The following is a 23484-nucleotide window of genomic DNA, read 5'->3' as shown; positions in this document are numbered from 1 at the left end:
GTTCTGCTTTATTTTTTCTTCCTCCTCTACTACCTTTTCCTCTTCCTAAATAAGGGCTATATTTCATCAAAGATTTTTTTCATCTATTAATTTAATTGTGTAGTTTGTGGTGTTTCTTTTATAATATTAAAGATATTGTTTTTCCAATATTAGATTTTTTATCCCTAGTACAAATCCAACAGGTTCATAATTTTAACTATATTGCTATAGTCTTTTTCATAGTATTTAATTAAAAAATTGCATCAATGTTTATTAAAGATACCAGACAATACATAATTTATCCTTACATTTATCCATACAATACATGATTTATCCTTATTCAGTTTAGATATTAGATCATATCTCTTATAATGAAATGCAGTTGACAAAAGAACCCAGCACCAAATGTCTGATGATGTGACTCTCTGTACGAAGTTGGCAGATGCAGAGAACAATTCTTGAAGATACTCCACACAAGTAGGACGTGTCAGAGCTTGGATCCTATTGGGGCAGTCTTTGGGACCCCAGAATCATTTATTTGCTGAGCATGGTGAGACACTGTTTAGTAGAAGAATGATAGTTATTTTGATCATGATAATGGCAATATAATAACAAAAAATTCATATCTTTGCATATACTAAATGAATGCGGTCAGGCTGGTTCCACCGGACAACTTAGAATATAATGCTATTGACATTATCCCTGTTGGGGTCAATTTGTTCTTTCAGCCTTAGTGCTGACCAAAAGCCAAGTATATTGAGCCCTGCATTTCATGATTCCATGAGCATTCTTAGTTGTGCTCAGACTATGGGAGAAGTTACTATTCATCAGACTTGCCCTTGGGTCACCTATCTGGGAGAATACAGAGAACTTTCAGAAACAGAACAAAGGACACAGAACTTGGAGGGCATGAGACTTGATTGAAGAATCTAAGATAAGTAAGAAGATAAGTGAAAGAACTTAACTGCCATCAGTGAATTCAGGTCACCAGAATTATCTGAGTTTAAGGATGGGGGGGGAAGTATCAGTTGAATCATCTAATCACTTCACTCTATTACAGTTACTAGCAAGACACTCTATTTCTGATACTTTTATTAGGAGCAATATGCCTTCCAATCAATCCAAAGTATCCAAAAAATCTGTAATAAATTTTGGAAGGAGAAAAATTCTTCTGATTATTAGATGAAATGAAATGTTGTCACATAGGAAATGTATTGGGATTGATTGCAGAGACTCATCCATGCCTGGGTTCTTGGACAAAACAGAAAGTCACCTCAGAATCTGAAACTTAAGGGACAGGCTAGATTACTGTTGGAAATAATTCCAGCAAGCCTGTTAGAGGGAATTTCTTGCTGGGGAGAAGGTGAAGGAGAGAGTCTTTACTCCCTTGATGAGAAGATGGCCTTTGAACTGTGAAGGGTTAGAAGATTTTTGCATATCCCTTGGGTATCATAGCGGTTTCTCTAAAACAACAATGGCAGATGGTAGCAAGTGCATTGGGATCAGAGAACAAAGTAAATACAGTTTTAGAACCCTTTTAGAAGTACAGCAGAAAGACACACCATAATTTTTTTTTTTGTTTTTTAGGTTTTTTGCAAGGCAAACGGGGTTAAGTGGCTTGCCCAAGGCCACACAGCTAGGTAATTATTAAGTGTCTGAGACCGGATTTGAACTCAGGTACCCCTGATTCCAGGGCCTGTGCTTTATCCACTGCGCCACCTAGCCGCCCCAAGACACACCATGATGACTTCATTTAGGAGAGAAATGACTATCAGATTCCAGGTACTTTGAACTACTCCTTTACCAAATTTGCTCTCCAAACGTGGACATATAAGAACTTGTGGGAGAGCGTTTTTTCAGTTTTTGGGAGAGGATATGTTGTTCCAACTCTTCTTACTCTGACATCTCATTAAATTCTCATTTCTAATTTTCTAAATCTAATCAGAGTGGATTGGTTAATTGATATCAATTGGTAGTCAATAGGGGAAACACGCCAGTAGGGGCTTATGAGCTATAAAGCTAGATTACCTCTTAGGGTTGCTCTTAAAGCTCTGAGAGGAAGTAGTCATTGCCACCTTATGGGGACCCTGCTTGCTAGAAGCTAGTGAAACCCTGTCTAGGATCTTGGAAAAACCACGGAGAATTAGGAGAGTTATTGTAGGCCAAGAGATGATGTCTCAACTTTCTAAAAAGGGGAGGTGGGTGGGCTCATCAAAAACAAGTCATGACTGACTAGTCTGAATTCTTTTGTACATAGAGTAACTTGGCTGATAAAATAGGGAAATGAAATACACACAGTAAATGATTTGACAGAGCAAGTGGGCTGGATGATAGATAGTAAAGTCAGGTGAATTCAGATTTGGTTGAGTACCTGAACTCAAAAAGCAGAGATGGATGGCTAGATGATATTTGTATGAAGAAAAACCCAGGCTTTCTAGGGGTAACAAACCCAATGTCAATCTACACTGTGATTGTTTTTTGTCTGTGAACTCAACTTGGGTTGGATTGAAGAGTGTGAAATCCCAAAGGAGGGAGCTGATAGTTCCATTATACTTTTCAGTTAATCAAAAAGCTATTTGCAGGGGTGGCTAGGTGGCAGTGGATAGAGCACCAGTCCTGGAGTCAGGAGTACCTGAGTTCAAATCTGGCCTTATCACTTAATAATTACCTAGCTGTGTGGCCTTGGGCAAACTACTTAACCTCATTTGCTTTGCAAAAACTAAAAAAAAATGCTATTTTCTCTGCATCATATCAAGTACTAGGAATGTAAAGAAAGACAAAGTCAGTCTCTGGACTATAAGAGTTCAAATCCTTATGGGGGCGGGGGAAGCCTGTAGATAACTAGGGACATCCAATGAATATACAGAATAGATGTTATTAAAATCAGAAGAGAAGACCATAGGAACTTGAGGCAGAGTTGAGATGGGTTGGAACCGAGTCTTAAGGGAAGTTAAGAGGTGTGAATGTTCAGGAAAATCATTCAAGCTTGGGAGGATGGTCAGTGCAAAGAGGCAGAGAGGGAAGACCAGAAGGGTGATAGAGTTAGTCAGTGGAACCAGAACGTCAAGAGCAAGAAAAATGTGTAAGAAAACTGGAAAGATAGAAAGGACCCAGATAGTAAAGAGCTTTCATTGCCAAACTGACGATTTTATATTTGACTTTGGAGGTAAATAGGAAGCCATTAGATTTTATTTAATAAAAGGTGAGTGTCATGCTTATGGGGAAACTAGGGGGGCATCATAAGACACAGAGCACCAGGGCTGGAGTCAGAAAAACTCATCTTTCTGAGTTCAAATCTGACCTTGAACATTTAGTAGCTGTGTCACACTGGACAAGTCACTTAACTCTTTTTGCTTCAGCTTCTTCATCTGTAAAATTAACTGGGGAAGGAAATGGTGAACCACTTCAGCATCTTTGCCAAGAAAACCCCAAATGGGGTCACAACTGAAGCAACTGAAAAGCAAGAGTGTGAATAGAGAGAGAGAGAGAAGGGAACATATACAAATAGACATATACATACAAACAAAATACGCACACATACAAAGGTGATGTGAAGGTAGACATAATAGAATTTCACAATGAACTGGATGTGTGGCATACAAGTAGTATAATCAGGCACCAAGGTTGTGAGTTTGGGTTTCTAGGAGGAATGGAGTGCCCTTGTCAGTGAAAGGGATGTTTGGAGGAGTGAATGGTTCATTTTGGAGGAAAGATAATAAGTTTGTTTTTGTCTATGTTGAGTTTGGGATATCTGGTCTGAGATGTTAAAAGACTTGGTGGTGTGGGACTTTAACTCTGGAGAGAGACTAGTGTTGGATGTATAGATCTAGAATCACCTGCAAAGAGATCACAATTAAACCCGTGGAAGCTGATGAGATGCCAAAATGAGACAGTATCCATCAGAAAAAGAAGAGGGTCTGTGATAGAGCTTTCGTGGACATCCGTGATTAGCAGGTATTATAAATAATAAAATAATGATGATGAGAAGGATGATGGTAATAACTAACATTTGCATAATGTTTACAGTGTGTCAGAAACTGTGTTAAGTTTTGATAGTATTATGACATTCTATCCTCACAATAACCCTGGGGCGTAAATATAGGATATTATTATCCACATTTTATAAGTGAGGAAATTGAGGCCAAGGGGGGCTCAGTTACTTGTCCAGCGTCATATAGCTAGTACGTATCTAAGGGTGAATTTGAATTTGTCTTCATGAATAAAGAACCAACCAGACCAAACTATCAATGCAGCAATTAGTGTCCAGGACATTGGGGTCAGGATGGTGAATGGATAGATTTTATTAGGCCATCTCTTCTGAGATTGGGTTTGTAAAGAGCTTTCCTCATGACCACCTTGCATCTTGGCAGAAATCTCATTATCTTGAACACTGTCCTCATCATTATATCATCCTGCCAGCGATGACAGCATCATCACCATCACTATTGCCATCATTGCTGTTGTTGCCATCTTGTTCATCATCATCATCATCATTTTCATAAGTCTTACCATGACATCATTACCACTTCCATCACCATCCCACATACTTACATAGTCCTAAAGTGTTTTCCATATATGATGGCTCCATAAATTTACTTACTTTCCTTCTCTTCCATGTGATGAAAACAACAGTACAGATTGGCAACAGGGTGATGAATGCCAGGATGCTCAGGATTATGTACCAAGGCTTAACCTTAGTGGTCTTTGTAGGCACTAGGAAATATGAAAGGCATCAGATAATTGGGCAGTATAATCAGAGGTAATAAAGTCCAGGATTTAGAAGTGGAATCCTGCCCTGTGGGCCCTCCCTGATAGGGGTTGCAGAGGCTAACTCCGAGGTATGGTTTCCTCAGCCATTTTGGGTGGGACACTTACCAGAGTATACAGTTGGAGTCTCTAACTCACTGTGCACCACTACACAAGTATAACCTGTCTCAACATCCTTTGGCTGGAGCTTCAAAGTGATTTGGAAGTAGAAGGTGGCATCAATGTTGGGCAAGATTCCACTGGAACTCTCCTGCCCCCACATCACCAACTTCTCATCCTTCTCCCAGTGCAACTGGATAGAACGGGGGTAGAAACCTGTGGCTGTGCAGGAGAAGGTGACATTGCCATCTGGGGTATCATGCTGGGACACCGTCACCTCTGGGGACACTGTGGGCAGAGGTCAGTACAGAATGCATCATGGCCAGCTCTTTCTGATCATTGACTCTTTTCTTTACTTCTTAATTTTTTAGGTTTTTGCGAGGCAAATGGGGTTAAGCGGCTTGCCCACAGCCACACAGCTAGGTAATTATTAAGTGTTTGCGACTGGATTTGAACCCAGGTACTCCTGACTTCAGGGCCGGTGCTTTATCCACTGCGCCACCTAGCCGCCCCTCTTTCCTTTATTTCTACCCTCTTTTCTCATCTCAAACTCCTTGTTGACCCAATTCCTTCCACATTAACTGAGACCCAGTAAAGCCTTGAGTTCCAATCTCTCATCCCTTTGTACCTTGCTCACTGGTTTGCTGAATTGTCTACATAAAAAAATCTCCCAAGAGAAGTCAATTTTTAAAGTTTCCCTCAGAAGAAAGCAATATTCTCCAGGGAAGAGACTGCTTTCAAATCTCCATCTTTTTGTTCATCACCTTGTATCAAGTAGGTATTTAACTATTGCTTATTGGATTATATTGATGTCAATGGCACCAGGGGAGTCATCAAAATAAATTATGAGTTGTCATTAAATTGGCATTTGTTGTTGTTGGGAATTGGGTTAAGTGACTTACCCAAGGTCACACAGCTAGCAAACAAGTGCCTGAGTTCAGATTTGAACTCAGATCCTCCTGATTCCAGGACCAGTGCTCTATCCATTGCACCATCTAGCTGCCCCATCTTCATTTGTTGTAATGAAGACTATTTGAAGTCATAATACTTGAGAAGATTCATGACTTCATCATTGGGGGTAATACCCATGCACATCACAATACCTACCAAACTAAACGGATAGGACCTCCTGAGATTCATTTGAAAACAAAGAAATAAAATCAGCCAGTGGTTGTCTGTTTAACGAAGGGCATCTCTGCCATTGGCTAGGCTACTCGACAGAGACAACTTTATATTTTTTTTAGGTTTTCTTGCAAGGCAAATGGGGTTAAGTGGCTTGCCCAAGGCCACACAGCTAGGTCATTATTAAGTGTCTGAGACTGGATTTGAACCCAGGTACTCCTGACTCCACGGCTGGTGCTTTACTGAGCCACCTGGCCGCCCCTACTTGACAGAGACAGACAGAGTTTGTCACTGGAGGTAGCTGGTGGTACTATGGATAGATTTCTTTGTCTGGAATCAAGAAGACCCCGGTTCAAATCTGACCTCAGGCACTTGCTAGCTGTATAATATTAGACAAGTCATTTAACCTCTGTTTGCCTCAATTTCCTCCTTTGAAAAATGAGGACCATAATAGCAGCCTACCTTCTGAGGTGGTTGGGGGATCAAAAAAGACAATATTTGTTAAAAAAATAATCCAGCATCACAGTCTGTGGTCCGTAGTAGGTGTGATGTAAGGCACCTTTCCCTTTGCTTTGAGCCATTGTATGCTTTCCCAGTTCAGGTTACAGTTGGTGCTAAACTGCTACCATTTTTAACCTCAATTAGGCATCTGAATAGAATTTGAAGCACACAGTTCCTTCTCCATCAAAGGACTAAGAATTTTACCCATTTCTCTGGTGGGGCTTTTGCACCATGAATTTGAGGTTCCCTGGCATTCTAACCTAGAGCACTGGGCTCCTGCTTTAGGATTCCAGCTCCTATCCAAGGGCCACTGGGGTGGATCTCCTGAGAGAAGAGCGACCTCACCATGCACCCGGATGTTTGAATACTGTAGCACTTTCCTCATTGGTTGGACACAGTAATCCTCCAAGTAGCACTTCACTTTCTTCGAGTCGTAGATCTTTTCTGAGAGGAGAACAAAACGCTTGGCTTCGGGCTTCTTGGCCACCCAGTGACTTATCTGCTCATCCATCTGGCAGAAATCCTCACCATCCACAGCACACCAGATGCGGCTGCTCACGTGGATGTCGTGGTCCAGGTGACAGTTGTGCCAAATCTGAATTGTGTGGTTTTCTGGGAGAGCAAAGGATTCCTTTGAGGACAAAGCTGGTGTGAGGAGTAGAATGAAAATGCCCAATGGGTGGGGTTTTGGATGTTTCAGTCCCCAGTGACTGACACTAGAGTTGCTTAATACTTGACTGTTTTGGATTGGGAGGAAGGGAACCTGAAGAGATCATCTTGGTAAAGGTTGGAATGATTTATGTTAGGTTGAAGATTTCTGATTTTTGAGGTAATGGGAACATGGCCATCCTGTCTTCTCCAGCCTCGTTCCCCTCTCTCGCCAATCCTCAACATCTCATCTCTTATCTCTTCTCTGCTGCCTACACACTTATTTCTGTCTCTCCATCCTTAGAACAAAGAAACAAAATTTTCTTGATCTGACCATCATTGCTAGCAATTGCCTTATCTCTGATCCTCTTCATCCATAAACTTGGCAAACCCACCTACAATTGGCATGTATTTCCTCTCTTCTCACTCTCTCTAAACCCTAGCCCTCCAGCTTTTATTGTTCAACTGAAACTGCTCTCTCCTATTTCCAAATCTAAGACCTTACCCAGTCCCCATCTTTCTTGACTTCTTAGCCTTTGATACTGTTGGATCATTCTCTTCTGCATATTGTTTTCTCTCTAGGTGCTAAAACTTCTTTCTCTTGTTCTCTTACTTGCCTGATGATTCTCGTAGTCTCCTTTGCTTTCTTCCTCCAAGTCTCACCCATTAAATGTGATCCCCTTCTCTTCTCCCTCCATCTATTTAATGTGATTACACCAACCCTCATTGTTTCTGTGATCATCTCTAGGTAGGTGAGTCTCTGACCTAGGTAGGTGAGGCTGAAGGCAAAGAACCATGAACTCTTTCTAAAAAAATTGATAACCTGAGAAACTGATATTATTTACTGAGGATTAAGGCTTAGGATGGAAGCCTTCAAAGTCCTTTCCCTGGATTGGGTCATAGTGGGCATTGAGGCCCAGGCTGCTTACCTTAATGGTATGACTTCATATTTTTGGGCCCCTAAAACCCCAAGGGAAAGGGAGGAAGTTGGAGGGGAGGGGGAAAAAGATGAGTGGGGCAGACTTACTTTCACCTAAAGTATCATTCTGTATCCAATTCTGGAGGGCCCAAAGGTAGTCAATCTCATTATATATCAACTTCTGCTGCTCATCTTCAATGAAATCAGTCCCCAAGACATGAGAGACCCAGGCTTCTTTGATCACAAGCTGCTGGTTCTTTTTGCTGTAGAATGCAACCTGTACATCATCCAAGAAACTGACCATGGTGAAGTCCAAGAGAGTCTTTGTTGTACCCACTGCAGTAAAAAAGATCTCGTGACTGTGATGGGCTAAATGATAGGAAGGAAAGGAGAGAAAATGGTAGTCAGATATCATAGCACCTCCCATGCCTCCCACCGTTAGGAAGCTAACTGGGGTTGAACACACTGAGCAACTTTCCCAAGGGTCAACAAAGAAGAGGGTAGAGCGCCTATCACTCATTCAGTTAGTGCCTCCTATTTAACTGCAGGACTCAATAGGTCCACTTGTCAATCAGTTGAATCAGAGGTCTTTCCTTGATGATGTGACCCTTTCTTCTACCATGACCTTGCCTTTTGGCGCTGAAGAACTGAACATGAGGGTTAGGGATGTTGGATCATGGAGGAAGCAATGAAAACAGCAGGTGCAAATGACTGTTGCCCCAGAGAGTGAAGCAGTTTTTCTGACTATGCCAGGGCTGGGTACAGCTGGTCTATTTAAGTAGGTAAGGTGATATAGCTACAGTTGTTGTAGAAAGGACTGGTCCCTTATGATTCTGCAGACACAGAAGGTTATATAGTTCAAGGTCAGAAAAGAATGGAGTCACTGTGGACAGGAAGGCAACCTGGCTGGGTTGGGGTACTCAGGGGGGCAGTTTTTCCTGCTGGAAATTAATTTCTTCAGGAATGAGATCTTGAGAAGGAAACTCTATTGTATGGAATGTATGGCTTACTGGTTGATCTGCCTTCATTTTCTTCTCATTCCATTTTATCTTCCACTCATATGACCAAGTGATTTCTCTAACATATAGCTATAACGATTTTATTTCCCTATTCGATACACTATAGTGACTGCCTGTTTCTACCAAGATCAACAGTAGGTCATATGGTGGAATTAGAAGATGAATTCCAGAAGCAGATTATTTTCTTCATCTTTGTCTGTTTCTCTCTCTCTCTCTCTCTCTCTCTCTCTCTCTCTCTCTCTCTCTCTCTCTCTCTCTCTCTCTCTCTCTCTGCCTCTGTCTTTGCCTCTTTTTTTGCTGTCTCTTTGTTTTAGTTTTTGCCTCTTTCCCTTTTTTTGAAAAACCATAAGTGTTGAAACACATGAGAAAGACTTTTTCATCTTTTTGTAGGAGGAGGAGGAACAAATGATGTACACTTCTATTCTGAACCTGAGTCTGAGCAAAAAGTAGGAATTGATTGCTTATGTAGAAATGACAGGAACCTGGAAAGAAGAAGGCAGGGGCACCTTTGAACTTTTAGCAGATTAAAAGGTCTTGTTCTGATATGTACCCTATACTTGGGAGAGTAATTAAAAAATCAAGTTAAAAGATAGAGAGAGAAAAACACCACTGTTCAAAATTTTATAGGAGAAATTGTTTCAAGAGAAAGGGACACCCTCAAGAATGAAATCATGACAAAAGATATCCAATTTATTTCAATGAGGAAGGACGGGGAAACTTTTCTGTGGTTTCATGATGTGACATTGAGATTTAGGGAAGCAGGCACCATCCTGGGAGGAGAGCCACTCAGACCACCCAATAACTAAACAGTAGGGCATTTCAGACTCAAACCTTAAGTTCCCAAACCTCCACATCCCAGGATTCCTTTATAATCATTATTATAGACCCTTCAAATAACTTTGGTTTACATGGACCTTAGTTATTGATTTTTACCATATTAGAAATAATCACATTAAACTTAAAATATTTGTCATATTAGAATTGAGTATATGATATTAGAAATGAAAGTATCTTAATGTTATTATTAAAATAGTTTTGATCTCAAGAAGCCTCTGAGGGACTCCCAAGGGTCCCTGGGTCATAGTTTGAGTATTGCACTATTTGCTGCCATTATCCTTTCAGCTTATAACATTGTTGGGGATAAACTGAATCACTTGTAAGACTTAAAACACCACATTATCATTATTTTCATCTATCATCATCATGATTACCACCGCCACTTAGCACTATTAGCTTCATCATCCTTAATTTGCTTCAGGTTAGTGTCACCTTCTACATGAAGTTTTTCTAGATTTGCGAGCTGCTAGGGCATCCCCTCCCAAACTGTCTTGTATCTCTTTTGTGACTATCTAACTGTGAGACTATTTCTCCCAGTTAAATCATAAGCTTCTTGAGGTCAGGCATGGACCATGTTATTTTTGTTTTTATGTCTCCAATATCTAGCAAAATACTCATCATGCTCTTTGATTATTTGATTGAGATTCTTTCCAATTCAGGTTTTTACGATGCTGTAATTCTGTGATCAAAGAGATCAGTCACACTAAAATGGAGTTGGAAAGTGACCAGGGCACTCCAAGAAGTGAAGAAGCATGGGGAAAGAGAATCAAGGATAAGTGAGGAGGATGATTTCCTTCTTACTGGGGGTTTTTCATGCTGAAACACTGACAGACCTGATCCCCAGGTTTGAGCAAGCTCTAATCAAAATTGCCTAATGCTTTGGTGCGTTTGTTCCCGGTTATACTCTGTACCCCGCAAAAAAGAGCCTAGATATAGAAAGAACGAGTTGATACCCATCCTGCAAACAAGGCAAGGAAGGAACTGTGCTATTTTCCAAGACAGTATGCTCCTTTCTTCTTGTGCCAAGGTTGAAGTTGCTCCCTTGCCAACCATGTTCATATTCCAGAAATGAATGAATAAATAAACTTTCTCTCACTTCCCCAGTAGCTTCAGATTCAGCCTTGTAAACAGACCCCCCCCCCAACTCACCTGCTCCAATTTCCCTCACAGCAAATACTCCCATAATGTACATCCAGGATGAGAAAGACTCTGCCCTTGACTTCTGACTCTTCATCCTGCAATGACTTGACTTCCTCAACAACATCTCATTTGGATAGAGGCTCTGGCCTCCAGTCTCTCTACTGTCTATGGTACCCAAATGGGTCTCCCTGTGCCTCATCCCCGCCCTTGCTGGGATTGGTGCTGCCAAGTCCTTTTCTGTCATATGTTGCAGACAGGCATCTGAATCCAGGCAGAACCTGACCCTGCCTGGCAGACATAAGAACAGAAGTGAAATTTAATCTGTGGTACAGTTGGGAAATTCCACAACAGGCTTTGGAGGAAGGACCACAAAGCTATGGATATAAGGATCATTCTTCCGATTTTTTGTATTAAGCCAGATTCAGAAAGTGAGCAATGACTGATGAGAGAGACAGAACTCTTGTTTTGGAGAATTCCTGTTCTAATGGAAGAAACATAGTCTCTCCTCTCAGGGAATCTATAGTCTCAGTGGAGAGATAATCTATTCCTGGGAAAGTACTTTCTATTGAAGAGATATGGTCTTACCTATAGAAACCCATAGTTTGGAAGAGTGGTTTTTGTACTGACCCCCTTTACATTCTCCCTCAGTTCACAAGGACTTCAGTGTCTGTTAGGGACCTCAAAAGCATTTTGATGCTGTGTGATCCTGGGCAAGTCATTTAACCCAGTTTGTCTCATTTTCCTCATCTCTAAAATAAACTGGAGAAGGAAATGACAAACCTCTCCAGTATCTTTAACAAGAAAATCCCAAATGGGGTCATGAAGAGTTGCAAAGGACTGAAACTGACTGAACAAAAACAACAAACTCTGTGCACTCCCATTTTCTTAGCCTCCTTAAATCCTTGACTTTTTTCATCCCAGTCACACACACAGGCGATATGTCACCTTGTATGTCACCGTTATCCACAATCATTCTATGCCCTGAATAAAAAGTGTGGACATTGTACTATCTGACTATATCTCCCATCATTTCATTTCTACCCAGCCCTCAACTCAGCCCAACATTTTCTGCCTTTATCACTCCTCCCAACCCCTCTATCCATCACTTTCTTAGCTGTTACCTCTGCTGCCGTTTCCTTTTCAGTTTTAACTATTTTACCATTCGACTCCTCATTCTTTGATACTTGTGAATTCATTGTTCTCTTGCTCCCTAGATGTAGTTATTCCTTAATCCGTGTCATGCCACCTCGATCTTACTCACACGCTGTCAATCAGGGCTAGGAGAAGGCCTACAACTATGCTAGTGTCTCATTTATTTTCCTTTATAGCATCAAAGCAATCTTTTTATTCCTTCCTAACTGATTGCATATCTCACTCCCCAGAGAAACTGTTCCAAAGCTTCTCCTCTCTCCTCAGTGTGCCCTATTCTGACTTCCCTTCCTCTTTCCTTCTCCACTGAGGAGTGAAATTGAGATTATTTCCCAGTCTCTCCTTTCTTCCAGTCTGATAATGAGGCGGCTCTTTACCAAGAGCCCTTCTATAGCAGATTGACTCTACCATCCTTCCCCCACCTCCCTCTTTTTGTCTTCAACCATTCCATATCTCCTGGTTCCTTCTCTACACCCCTTAAACAAAACTAAGTCTCTCCCATCCTTAAAACCCTTCACCAGACCCTACCTTCACCTTAAGATATTGTCTAGTCATTAATTCTCTTTTCTTTTTCAGTTAAAATCATAGAAAAGCAGCCTACACTTATGGTCTCCATTCTTTTTTCCTCTTATTTAATCTTCAATCCTTTGCCATCTGGCTTACCACAGTAATGGCTTTGGGTACTGGACTGGAATAACTCAGACTTTTGGGTTTAAGGGCTTGGGCTATTTCCCTCAGGATGTGAAGGGAGATGGTGGCCAAGGCAGATGATTTGCCTGACATTTGTATTCTCCTGTCTTTCCCCCGGCTGCTTCAGTTAGGCTGGCCTGCCTGCCCTATCTTGCCCTTTCTCCAGAGCTGCTACCCCAGATGCTGATAGGAGCCATTGACTGTAAGCAGGGACCTGTGTTCTGGGGGGATGCTACCACTTCCAGTGTTCTTGTGCCTATTTGTTGTTTCAAGTGCTGATTAGGAAGATGGACTCCTTTACATTTGACGGAGAGATAAGAAATGAGTCTAAAAAATGGCCTCTTTTACCTAGCACCCCCCCCCCCCCAAACAATCTAGGAGGGAAAGACCCTTAGGATTTCTGAACAAAACAGAAACTCACTCTGAGTCAATCAGGGCTCAAATAATGACCAAGTGGCATAGTGAGCTGAAGATGTGTACCCTATTGAATGTTTTACCCAAAATATCTCATCCAATCCCAGGTGGTTGAGTCAGAGAGCAATGCTAACTCTCTCCAACTGCTTCTTTCCCAGTAATGAGTTCCCAAGATATACTGCTCTCACTGATATCTAAGTATATTCCCACCCCTAGTTTGCTTTCTACTTGTCTCTCTCTACCATTCCTGGGAAGTCCCTTAAGAAGACTTCAGGGCTATGGCTCCAGGTATCATGCAAGTCATCACCTTGTTGCTGAATTGAGCTGTGGCCTTCATCATGAAGAAGAGGAAGACAGGTATGTTTGCGGGAAGAGAAGAAGCAGAAAAATGGAGATCACGATGAGAAGGGAGATTCTGAGATTTTTGCAGCCTCCTAGGGCAGTCTGGGAAAGTTTGTAATTTAATGAAGAAACTCCAAACAACTTCAGGGGTCACATGATAAATCCTGTGCTCCCAACATCCTGAAGTGGATGAGTTTATATGTGTGTGAAATTTTAGAACTTTGGTCTTTTGGTTGCATTTCAAAAATCACACTATATTTTATTATATACTTATTATTTGCTTATTTTGGGGGGGGAGGAGGGAGCATGCTGTTTCCTCTACTAGAATGTAGGGTTCTTGAGGGTAAGGTTTATTTTGTTTTTATCTCTATCTACAATACCTAGCATAGTGCTTTGTATGTAGTAGAGGATTAGCAAATGGTTATGGATGAATGAATGATTGATTCTTGAAAAATCACAGGAAACGAAAGAGAAGCTGAAAGACAAGAAAAGTTCTTCTTTAGGGGAGGCAATATGTCCTAGTCAAATGAATGCTGGACTAGATTCAAATATTGCCTCTAAGAGTGGCTAGCTGCATAACCACTCTAAGCCTTAACTTTTGTAATCTGTAAACTGAGAACAAAAATACCTGTAATACCTACCATACAATGTTGCTGTGAGGCTGAAATAAGATGTTTCCAAAATGTCTTGTAAATCTAAAAATAAATGCCAGACATTCTTTTCTTTTTTTCTTTTAATTTTTCTCTCCCCCCTCCCCATTTTCAAAGAGAGGAAGAAGTTCCATTCTTCCAACTCCTGGGTGAATCAGTCTGATTCATCATCTATTAAGATGATGCCAGGTACTTGGTATTAAAAAAAGACAAAAATGAAATTGTACCACTTCACCAGAGAGCATGACTTTGGCAAAATTTTACAAAAGATTCTCAAAGGGATGGTTTGTTACTATTTAGAAACAGAAGCAGTGATCACTACAAGCTGATATAGGTTCATCAAGAAGAGACAGATAATTTTCTAACATAGAACAATGAAGGGATATAATACATATAGTAATAATAGCTAAATGTTTTACTACATTAAACACATATATAATTTAGAGCAAAATATAGTTTTAATCATCTTGTGAAGAAGCATTTTGAATATTATTCTTCAGAAGAATTTTTAATGGATATCCTAAAAGCAGATAACTGGCAGGTTGGTGGTGCTGTAGAGGAGTTATCTGCTTTTAGGATGTCCATTAAAAACTCTCCTGAAGAATAATATTCAAAATGTTTCTTCACAAGATGATTAATACTATTTTTTCAGGAAAGATATTATTCTTTTTGTCTCTAGAATGAGAGTTAAATTGCCAGTGTTTCAATATTTTATTCTTTCTTAAAGTTACTTGAACAGTGTTTATAGTCTTTATGAGAGAAGCTATTGAGTTCAGTTGAATTCTAGCCCTATTAGAAGTTGGATTATAACAAATATTTTTTTCAGAACGTGATTTTGTAGTATATATTTTTTCTAATAATATTCCATAAAATGCCAAATTGTTTGAGGCTCACTCTCAGTAATGAACTCCACTACAAATTTGGGTTATATAGTCTCCATTGGGTCCCCATTGCTATATGACAATCCATTTACTTCTCCTTGGACAATTCTTTGTCACATTGTGCAAGGCATTTGTTCCAAATCTTTTCTTCTCAATCCACTAAGCCCAAGGTTACAATTTGTATCAAATCATTGAAAAAAAATTTTTTAAATCAATTTGGTCATGAACAACAACAAAATTTCATCAGATGACCAATCTCCTGGTGATATATGCCCCTCTGTGACTAGCTAGACTGGCACTCAGGAAGTAGATTTGTTCCATTTCTGGAACCATAGTCGGAGCCTTTCCAGAATAATTGGGCCTAATGGAATTGGCATTCCAATGATACAGCCTTCAACACTCACACTCTCTCACATGCCATGACTAGATATCCATCGGAATAGGACTTTATAAAGTAGAGGTACAGGCCATCAAAAAGAGTGTCAATGTAAGATTTACTTAAAAAAATAAAATGCTGCCCTTCTTTAGAAAGAATATTACATTAAGGCCAAGAATTTAGGTTTTAGTCTTTACTTTGCAACTGATAAGCTATGATTTTGACCCAATTATTTGGCCTCTCTGATCCTCAGTTTCATCATATATAAGAGAGGACTGAATAAGTTTATCACAGGATCAGATATCCAGGCTAGGAAGATTCTCTAGCACTTACCTAGTCTAACTCCCTTCTTGTAAAAACTGAGGACATTGAGGTGTAGAGAAGTTGAATGATTTGTTCAAGGTCATACTGTTAGAAAGTGGAGTTTGATTCCCAATCTGGCCCTCTTTTCTGTGTCTGCTCTTCAACCTCTAAAGTTCTAGGAATGTGGAAACTTTTTATCCTTGAGTTATGGGTGACCCTACCCTAGAAGTACAGAGCTGTGTCTATACTTTGTGGGACTATTTTTTTTTTTAGTTTTTTGCAAGGCAATGGTGTTAAGTGGCTTGCCCAGGACCACACAGCTAGGTAAGTATTAAGTGTCTGAGGTCGGATTTGAACTCAGGTCCTCCTGACTCCAGGGCCGGTGATCTATCTATTGCGTCACCTAAGCTGCTCCACTTTGTGGGACTATTGAGAAGAAACATATAACCTCTTTCCTTGTAATGACTTCATCACTTTATTGAAGGATTATTTTTCATCTTCCTCTCATGTCAAAGAGAGAGATCTAAGATCAAACTATACACCCTTGTCACATCATGAGATGACACTTCTCCACTCATAACTCCTGGGTGAGTTATAAGCACCACCTGGGGGGTGCTGAGTGACAGGAACTTGTCATTCTATTTTATCTTCTAAAAGCTTAGAGAGCCCCTCTTGCCAAGAGTTGAGCTTTATGCTTATAGTTCTATTTCTATAGTCCTCTCTCTTGACACTCAAAGATTTTATTTTTTTTTGGCTGTAGATCTATGGTGCCCAAGATATGCAAATAAGAATACCTAATCCAGGTTGATTCCACTGTGCCCACTCTCTTTTCCTTGTCTTAAGGAGGGCTAATGTTTAGTTTAAGATTTGTTTTGCAACGAATGCCTCCATCTTTCATTATATGGAGAATTCTCTCAAAGCCTGAGTGGCTTAAATGAAGGCCATTAGAATTTCCATTTTTTTTTATTGCAGAAGAAGAGGAGGAAGAGGTAAAGGGTCTTCCAGATGTTGTTGTGATGTTGTTCCTGTGGACAAAGATCTTTGAGTTAGACTCCTCTCATTTACCAATTCTCACTCTTCCTACCATCCATGTTAATGAGACATAGAAAGTAATGAGGGTAATGAGAACGCACCTGTACAATTGCACCCCGCCACCAGCCTATTACCTTCCCCCAAGAACTCTTGCTCACTCAGTGACTTGCCTTCTTTATCATTTTACCCTGTGACAGGTTTTTTGAGGTGGCTCCTTTACTTCCCTTTGGAATACATTCCAAGCTATCATAGATTCATAATTGTGCAATTATCACCCATTCCTTACCATTCCTCAGCACTTAAAAAATACCTGTGATACTATCAGTGTGGGTAACTGCTGAACCAGCACCTGATTTAACTCCTCCACATTTCATTGAGAATTTTTGAGCCTAAGCACAAAGCAGTGTTGTGATCTTGTATTTTTGTCTACTATGAACTTAGGCTACAAGAAGTGAGGTGCAATGTAATGACAGCTCTGATAAATTTAGCACTTGGCTAAGTTCTGAACTGGTAGAGAAGAAGGAGCAGAATAGAGAATGTTGATTTTCCTAGGTGTCTTTTGGAGTTGTTTTGAGCTCTGAGATTTGGAGATTCCATTTCATCATAACAGTATTGTGACTTAATTGGAATGACATTGCCATCATTAGCATAGGTATCACCATTAGCTTCAAGACCATTATCAGCATTATCATATTCATCCCCATTTCCAACTTCATTCCCTTTACCTGCATCTACATAATACTTTAAGTTTTGTAAACATTTTGTATTTTTGTAAACATTTCTATAACATTACTCTTGTACTTTCCTATCTCCTTGGGATCTATCTTTCTCTATCTATCCATCTAATCTCTTTACATACACACCTGTCTTCTTTTTCTTCCATATGTTGAAAACCACAGCACAGCTCAGAACCAGGATTGCCAGTATGCTCAGGATCATGGCCAAAGGTCTCTTCATAGTTGGTTTCCCAGGGACTTCAGGAATAAAGAGCAATAGATAAACAGGAATGGATATTTCCTCACCAGGCAATGGGGAGTGTGTGAATGGGGTCTTTTCCCAGGGGGTAGGGTAAAGAAACTCTAAGAACTGACCTTTTTGGAATGAATTCAACTAATGAGGTTGAGGCACTCACCTGGGAATGTGACTGGAGTCTCTAATTCACTGTGCTCTACCACACAGGTGTAACCTCTTCCAGGATCACTGGGTGGGAGCTCTAATGTAATTTGGAGGTAGAAGGTGGCATCAGCATTGGGCAGGATGCCACTGGAGTCCTCTTGTCCCCAAACACCTAATACTCCATCTCTTTTCCAATGAAGCATGATGGAGCGGGGGTAGAAGCCAGTGGCCCTGCAGAAGAGGGTGACTCTGCCTTCAGAAGAATCATGTCGGGTTACGGACACCTCAGGGGGCACTGATGGCAGAGAGCGGGAGAGAAGACATCAAATCCAAAACTCAATAGGAATCTGATCTTTATCTCATCTCTCTTTACTTCATAAGATCTGAGGCTATCTTTGGGTCTATGTTTCCTTCTTCAACCTCTCTACAACTTAGACAGCTGGCTTTTGACAAAAATTTAAAAAATACCCCAAAACTATTGACTAGTGATCAAATGTCTAGTGATGATTATCTCAGGTCTTAGCTGGGCTGGGTGACAGTGCCATCCTTGGGTTAGTGAATGATATTTCCTTTGCATATTATAGATCAGCTAAAACTGATGCCCAGTTTTAATGCCTCACATATCCCTGTTTCACATATAGGAAGAGATGTCAGAGTGGGACTTTTGTCACATCATGCACCTCCCAAAGAAGTACTAGGGCTTACCATTTTTTCTGCTTTGGATTTTCCTACTGAGACTTAGATAGCTCCTGGGACTATAGATATTCAGTCTTCTGGTAGAAGTGATGTGGACTTTTGTGAGGATATGGGGGGGAGAGTAAAGCAGGGACTCACCATTTTCCCTCATTCTTGAGTACTTTGAGATCCTCCTTAATGGCTCGATGCAATCTTCCTGCATGTAGTGTTTTATCTTCTTATAGGGAAAAATAACTTCCCAGAAGGGTTTGAAGCACTCAGCCTCAGGCTTCATTGCCACCCAATGTCTGTGCTGCTCATCCACCCCACAGAAAGTCTCTCCATCCACAGCATACCAGAAATGGCTGCTCATATGGGTGTCTCCATCTAGGTGACAGTCATGCCAGAACTGCACTGTGTGATTATCTGAGTGGGAAGGGCAAGAAAAGGATTAATTTGAGAACAAATCTGGTGTTTTTAGTTTAATGTAATCTCCTTGAGGACAGGGATGATTATTGTCATATTCTCAGTTCCTAGCAACGTGCATCGATTGTTGTTTAGGAAATGGTTGCTTAGGAAATATTTATTGGGTTCAATTGGGAAAAGGCGACCTAACGTACAAGTCCTATTTTGTATATCTCAGAAGGGAAGGACTTTTTTTGGTGAATTTTAGGGTTTAGTTCTGCCTTTTCTGATTTTTGAGGTGATAGGAAAATTGCCTGTATCGTATTGTTGAGGAGAAGGTGAGATCTTGTTAGACAAGAGATTACATATTACACAGAAGTGTGGGGACAGCCACGAATGAGTCCAGAAAAAGAACTTTGAAGCTAGGAAATAGCTAGGAAATTCCGATCCCTAGAATATTTAGTGACTATAAGACAAGTGTAGACTCCCCAATTATGGCTAAACTGACAGAAGGGTTTTACATTTGCATCCACTTTTCACCCCAGATATTGTGTTCATTGGTGAGAAATCGCATCCATTATTTATGAGTGGAAAGTTACATTATTATTATTATTTCCCTTCTGAATAATAAATGTTTCACACTAATATTTTACATTTTACTTGGTTTGTTGATTTGTTAGGTGGGGAGTGGCAGAAGAGTCCTCCAGCAAGAGCTCTAGAACTTTGAGAGTATTAATTGTCAAAGAGGTGGTTAAATCCTCTGGAGGGAGGGAGGGAGGGAGGGAGGGAGAGAGAGAGAGAGAGAGAGAGAGAGAGAGAGAGAGAGAGAGAGAGAGAGAGAGAGAGAGAGAACAAAAACAGAAACAGAGAGACACAAGAGAGACAGAGAGATGATATTTATCCTTCATTCTTGAAGAGGACATGACATCAGGGAGGTGATATCATAACAAGCACATGAATTAGATTTGAATGAGGGGGTCTGAGCTAAGTCACCAGCCTCACTTTCTCCTCTGGAAATATCTGTACCCAGTGACCAGATGAGAAGCAGGATGACTGTGGATATGAGGCAATAAGGCAATAAGTGACTTGCCCAAGGTCACGCAGCTAGTAAGTGTCATGTGGCTGAGGCTGGATTCAAACTCCCATCCTCCTGACTTCAAGATCAGTGCTCTATCCACCGTGTCACCTAGAGACAGATGGACAGACAGATTGACAACAGAGAAATACAACAGAAACACAGACATAGGTACACAGAAACAGAGACAGAGTTAGAGGCAGAGAGACAGAACAGAGACACAAAAAGACAGAGATGCAGAGACAGAAAGAGATACTAGAGGAGAGAAAGTGCATTATCATCATCCATAAACCTAAGTAAATGAACTTATGATTTGGAATGTATAACAATATAGGATTGAAGTGAAAAGCAGGCACTGAAAATCTGATGACTATGCCAGGACAAAGGAGATAACCGTTAAAAGAAAAATGGCAGCAGATTTCTGACTTCAGGGATTTAGGCAAGTCCTGAATTTGATTTGAGGTTCAGTGATTAAGGATGTTTGGGGCATTACAAGAGTCCAAGGACTAAAAACAAGTCCTCTGGACTTGTTCCAAGACTTAGAGCTGGTGCCTTGAGAAACTGATGTGGTTGAATGGGATTTGATGCTTAGGGCACAACCCTTCATAGCCCAGAATGGGGACAGGCTTACCTTCACCCTTGATATCATGCTGTATCCAATTCTGGAGGGCCCAGAGAAAGTTTATCTCACTCTCCACCAACTTCTGACGCTTCTTTTCAATGTAATGAACCCCTAGGGCCTGGGACACCCAGCCCTCCTTGATCACAAGCTGCTGGTCCTTTTTGTCATAGAAGCTCCCCTGCACACCATCCATAGAGCTGACCATGGTGAAGTCTAAGAGAGACTTTGTTGTACCTACTGCAGTGAAACAGATCTCAAGGCTGTGGTAAGCTAATTGTGAGAAAAGGAAAGAGAAAAGATAGGAATCAGATTTTATGTTCCCAAGATTTTTTCCCATGCTCCCCATTGTTGAGTGTAACTAGGGTTGGACAGGTTGGGTCCTTTTCCCAGACAGTTCAGATGGAGCATGGCATCCTCATACTTTCCCAACAGTGCCTGCCATAGCAGGGTTCAATAGGTCCTTATTGATTGAGTCAGAGACTGGTGAAAACAGAACTTTACCAGTTTTGCCTTTTGATATTTAAAATACGTAATGATGTATAAATATGACTATGAAGATTTGAGGTATTAATGTAGCTAAGTTTTGTGGGAGAGGAAGAAGAACAAGTGCAGGGGGGATATTTCTCCAGAAAGCGTTAATATTTTGTCTTCATCAGGGCTGTGGTGTAACTAATTTTTTAAATCAGAGTCAGCCATCTTTGAGGTTCAGGAGACTGAACCACATAATTCTGAAGACAGAACATGCTAGATTATAGGGAGAGAAAGGAAAGGAATCTTTGAGATCTCTTGGTGAAGTGAGACGTCCTGATTGCTGACCTTTAGAGGTCTCCAGGACTGCTTTCCCTTACGTCTGCTCTTTGTACTTCTGGGGTTTCTTGGGGAAAACATCATGGGGGTCAAGAGAACTCTATTTTATCAGTGGTATTGACTAGTACAATGGTCTCCTAATTTTTCAGGCCTTTCCCCATTCCAATTCATCATCCTTAGTTGTGGGAAAAGATCTTAGTGCAAAATGAACCAAACAATTTCTCCAAATCATAGATCTGTCCTTGCTAATCCCCTGCTCAGCAAACTTCAGTGATTTCCTATTATTTCTTGGGCTACAGTTTACTATTTTAAAACCCTTTACAACCTTGCCACACCTGCCCTTTCCAACTTTACTCCCTCTTTATGCTCTTTCCAACTCAACCGAAGCATTCCTACCGTTTCCACTATGAAACACTGTCTATTTCTCCCTGTCTTCAGTGGTTGCCCTCCATGTTTGGAATGCTTTGTAAATCTTAAATCACTATATGGATGATATTATCGTTATTATTTATAATAATGTCTAATTATTCATTAATATAATTTATATAATAAATTATAATCATTTATAATAATGATTATCAGCCTTACTTGATTGGAATGCTTTTAGAATCAACTATAGCACTTATAGCTATAGCTCTTTTGAGATGGTTCTAGTTGTCTGGAGGTTGGGAGAATCCTTTGAATTGTCTGGACTTGGATATCTCCCATAGAGCTATACATACATTCTGGTCCATTTACTCAAGGCATGTACTATGGCTACCTTGCCAGGGGACATGCTTTGGCATGATACTACAACTCCTCACCAGTCTAGATACAAGCCATTTTTCTTCTCTGTTCCTTACAGCAGCATTTTTTCTCCCCCACAATGGAGACTAATGTGTGCAAATTATTCCACAAATATTTATCAAGTCCCTTTTATGCTCCAACCATTTTTCCAAGGGCTAGAGATTTTTTGAAAATTCAAAAAACAGTGCTTGCTCTCAAGGAGATTACTGGATAATTGGGGAAATAATTATGTACAGACAACACATATGTGGGATGAATTGGGGACAGTCTCAAAGAAATGGCACTAAAGGGAAGGAGGGCTGGAAAAGACTTCTCATAGAAGATGAGACCTCAATTGAGAATTGTGGCAGGCAATTGTTTTTTATCATTATATGGGAAGCTTCCAGAAGACAAGAAGACTGTCTCACATGACCAGAGGATCTGTGGGAGCTAGAAATTCTTTTAGACTGGATAATTACCCAGGTGGTGCAGTGAATAGAGCACTAGCCCTGAAGTCAGGAGGGCCTGATTTCAAGTCCTACCTCAACACTTGACACCTATTAACTGCATGACCTTGGGCAAGTCCTTAAACCTGATTGCTTCACATCCAGGGTCATCTCCAGTCATCCTGAATCATATCTTACCACTGAACCCAGATGGCTTTAAGGAGAAAGTGAGGCTGGTGACTTAGCACAGCACTCCCTCACTCAAATCCAATTCATGTGCATGTCATTGCATCACCTGCCTGATGGCATGGTCTTCTTCTGGAACGAAGGACAGATATCATCATCTCTACTCAGACTAGGAGTTCCTTGAGGGTAGAAGCTTTGCCACTCTCAACAAACCCAGAGCTCTATTCAGTCTCAAACCCTATGTAGGATGAATTCAATGGAAGCGGTCCTCTTATTTAAATTTGCGCTGAATATTTCCAATGGTCTGGAATCAGTGATCATATCTTACATATTTGCAATTTTGAATAGTGTGAATTGAATTCACACAAGCACATTATTCAAACTCTCAAGGATCTCAACTTTCCATCTCACTTCCACCCCATCCTCTGACTCACCTGCTTCTGTATCCCCTAGAGTAATCACAACCCCAATTAGCAGCCAGAATGAGAATGATTCTCTCCTTGTCTTCTTATACTCCAT

The 23484-nt window shown here is 40.6% G+C and overlaps 2 protein-coding genes across 2 annotated transcripts; both read right to left on the bottom strand.

Annotated features, from left to right (window-relative positions):
• Positions 1–4381: 4381 nt before the first annotated feature.
• LOC141487641 (zinc-alpha-2-glycoprotein-like) lies at positions 4382–11155 on the bottom strand. The gene is made up of 6 exons (XM_074187436.1): positions 11041–11155; positions 8144–8404; positions 6814–7080; positions 4855–5133; positions 4580–4692; positions 4382–4483 (listed from the first exon to the last, which is right to left on the bottom strand). The coding sequence occupies exons 1-6, from the start codon at positions 11153–11155 to the stop codon at positions 4382–4384; spliced, it is 1137 nt and encodes a 378-aa protein (XP_074043537.1).
• Positions 11156–16799: 5644 nt separating this feature from the next.
• On the bottom strand, positions 16800–23484 carry LOC141512915 (zinc-alpha-2-glycoprotein-like). The gene is made up of 6 exons (XM_074222279.1): positions 23400–23484; positions 20771–21031; positions 18819–19085; positions 18001–18279; positions 17732–17842; positions 16800–16861 (listed from the first exon to the last, which is right to left on the bottom strand). The coding sequence occupies exons 1-6, from the start codon at positions 23482–23484 to the stop codon at positions 16800–16802; spliced, it is 1065 nt and encodes a 354-aa protein (XP_074078380.1).

The sequence above is a fragment of the Macrotis lagotis genome, chromosome 1 (assembly GCF_037893015.1).
Source record: "Macrotis lagotis isolate mMagLag1 chromosome 1, bilby.v1.9.chrom.fasta, whole genome shotgun sequence".
NCBI classification, from domain to species: Eukaryota; Metazoa; Chordata; class Mammalia; order Peramelemorphia; family Peramelidae; genus Macrotis; species Macrotis lagotis.
The sequence above is the reverse complement of the archived record's forward strand: the minus strand, read 5'-3'. Positions and strand labels throughout refer to the sequence as shown.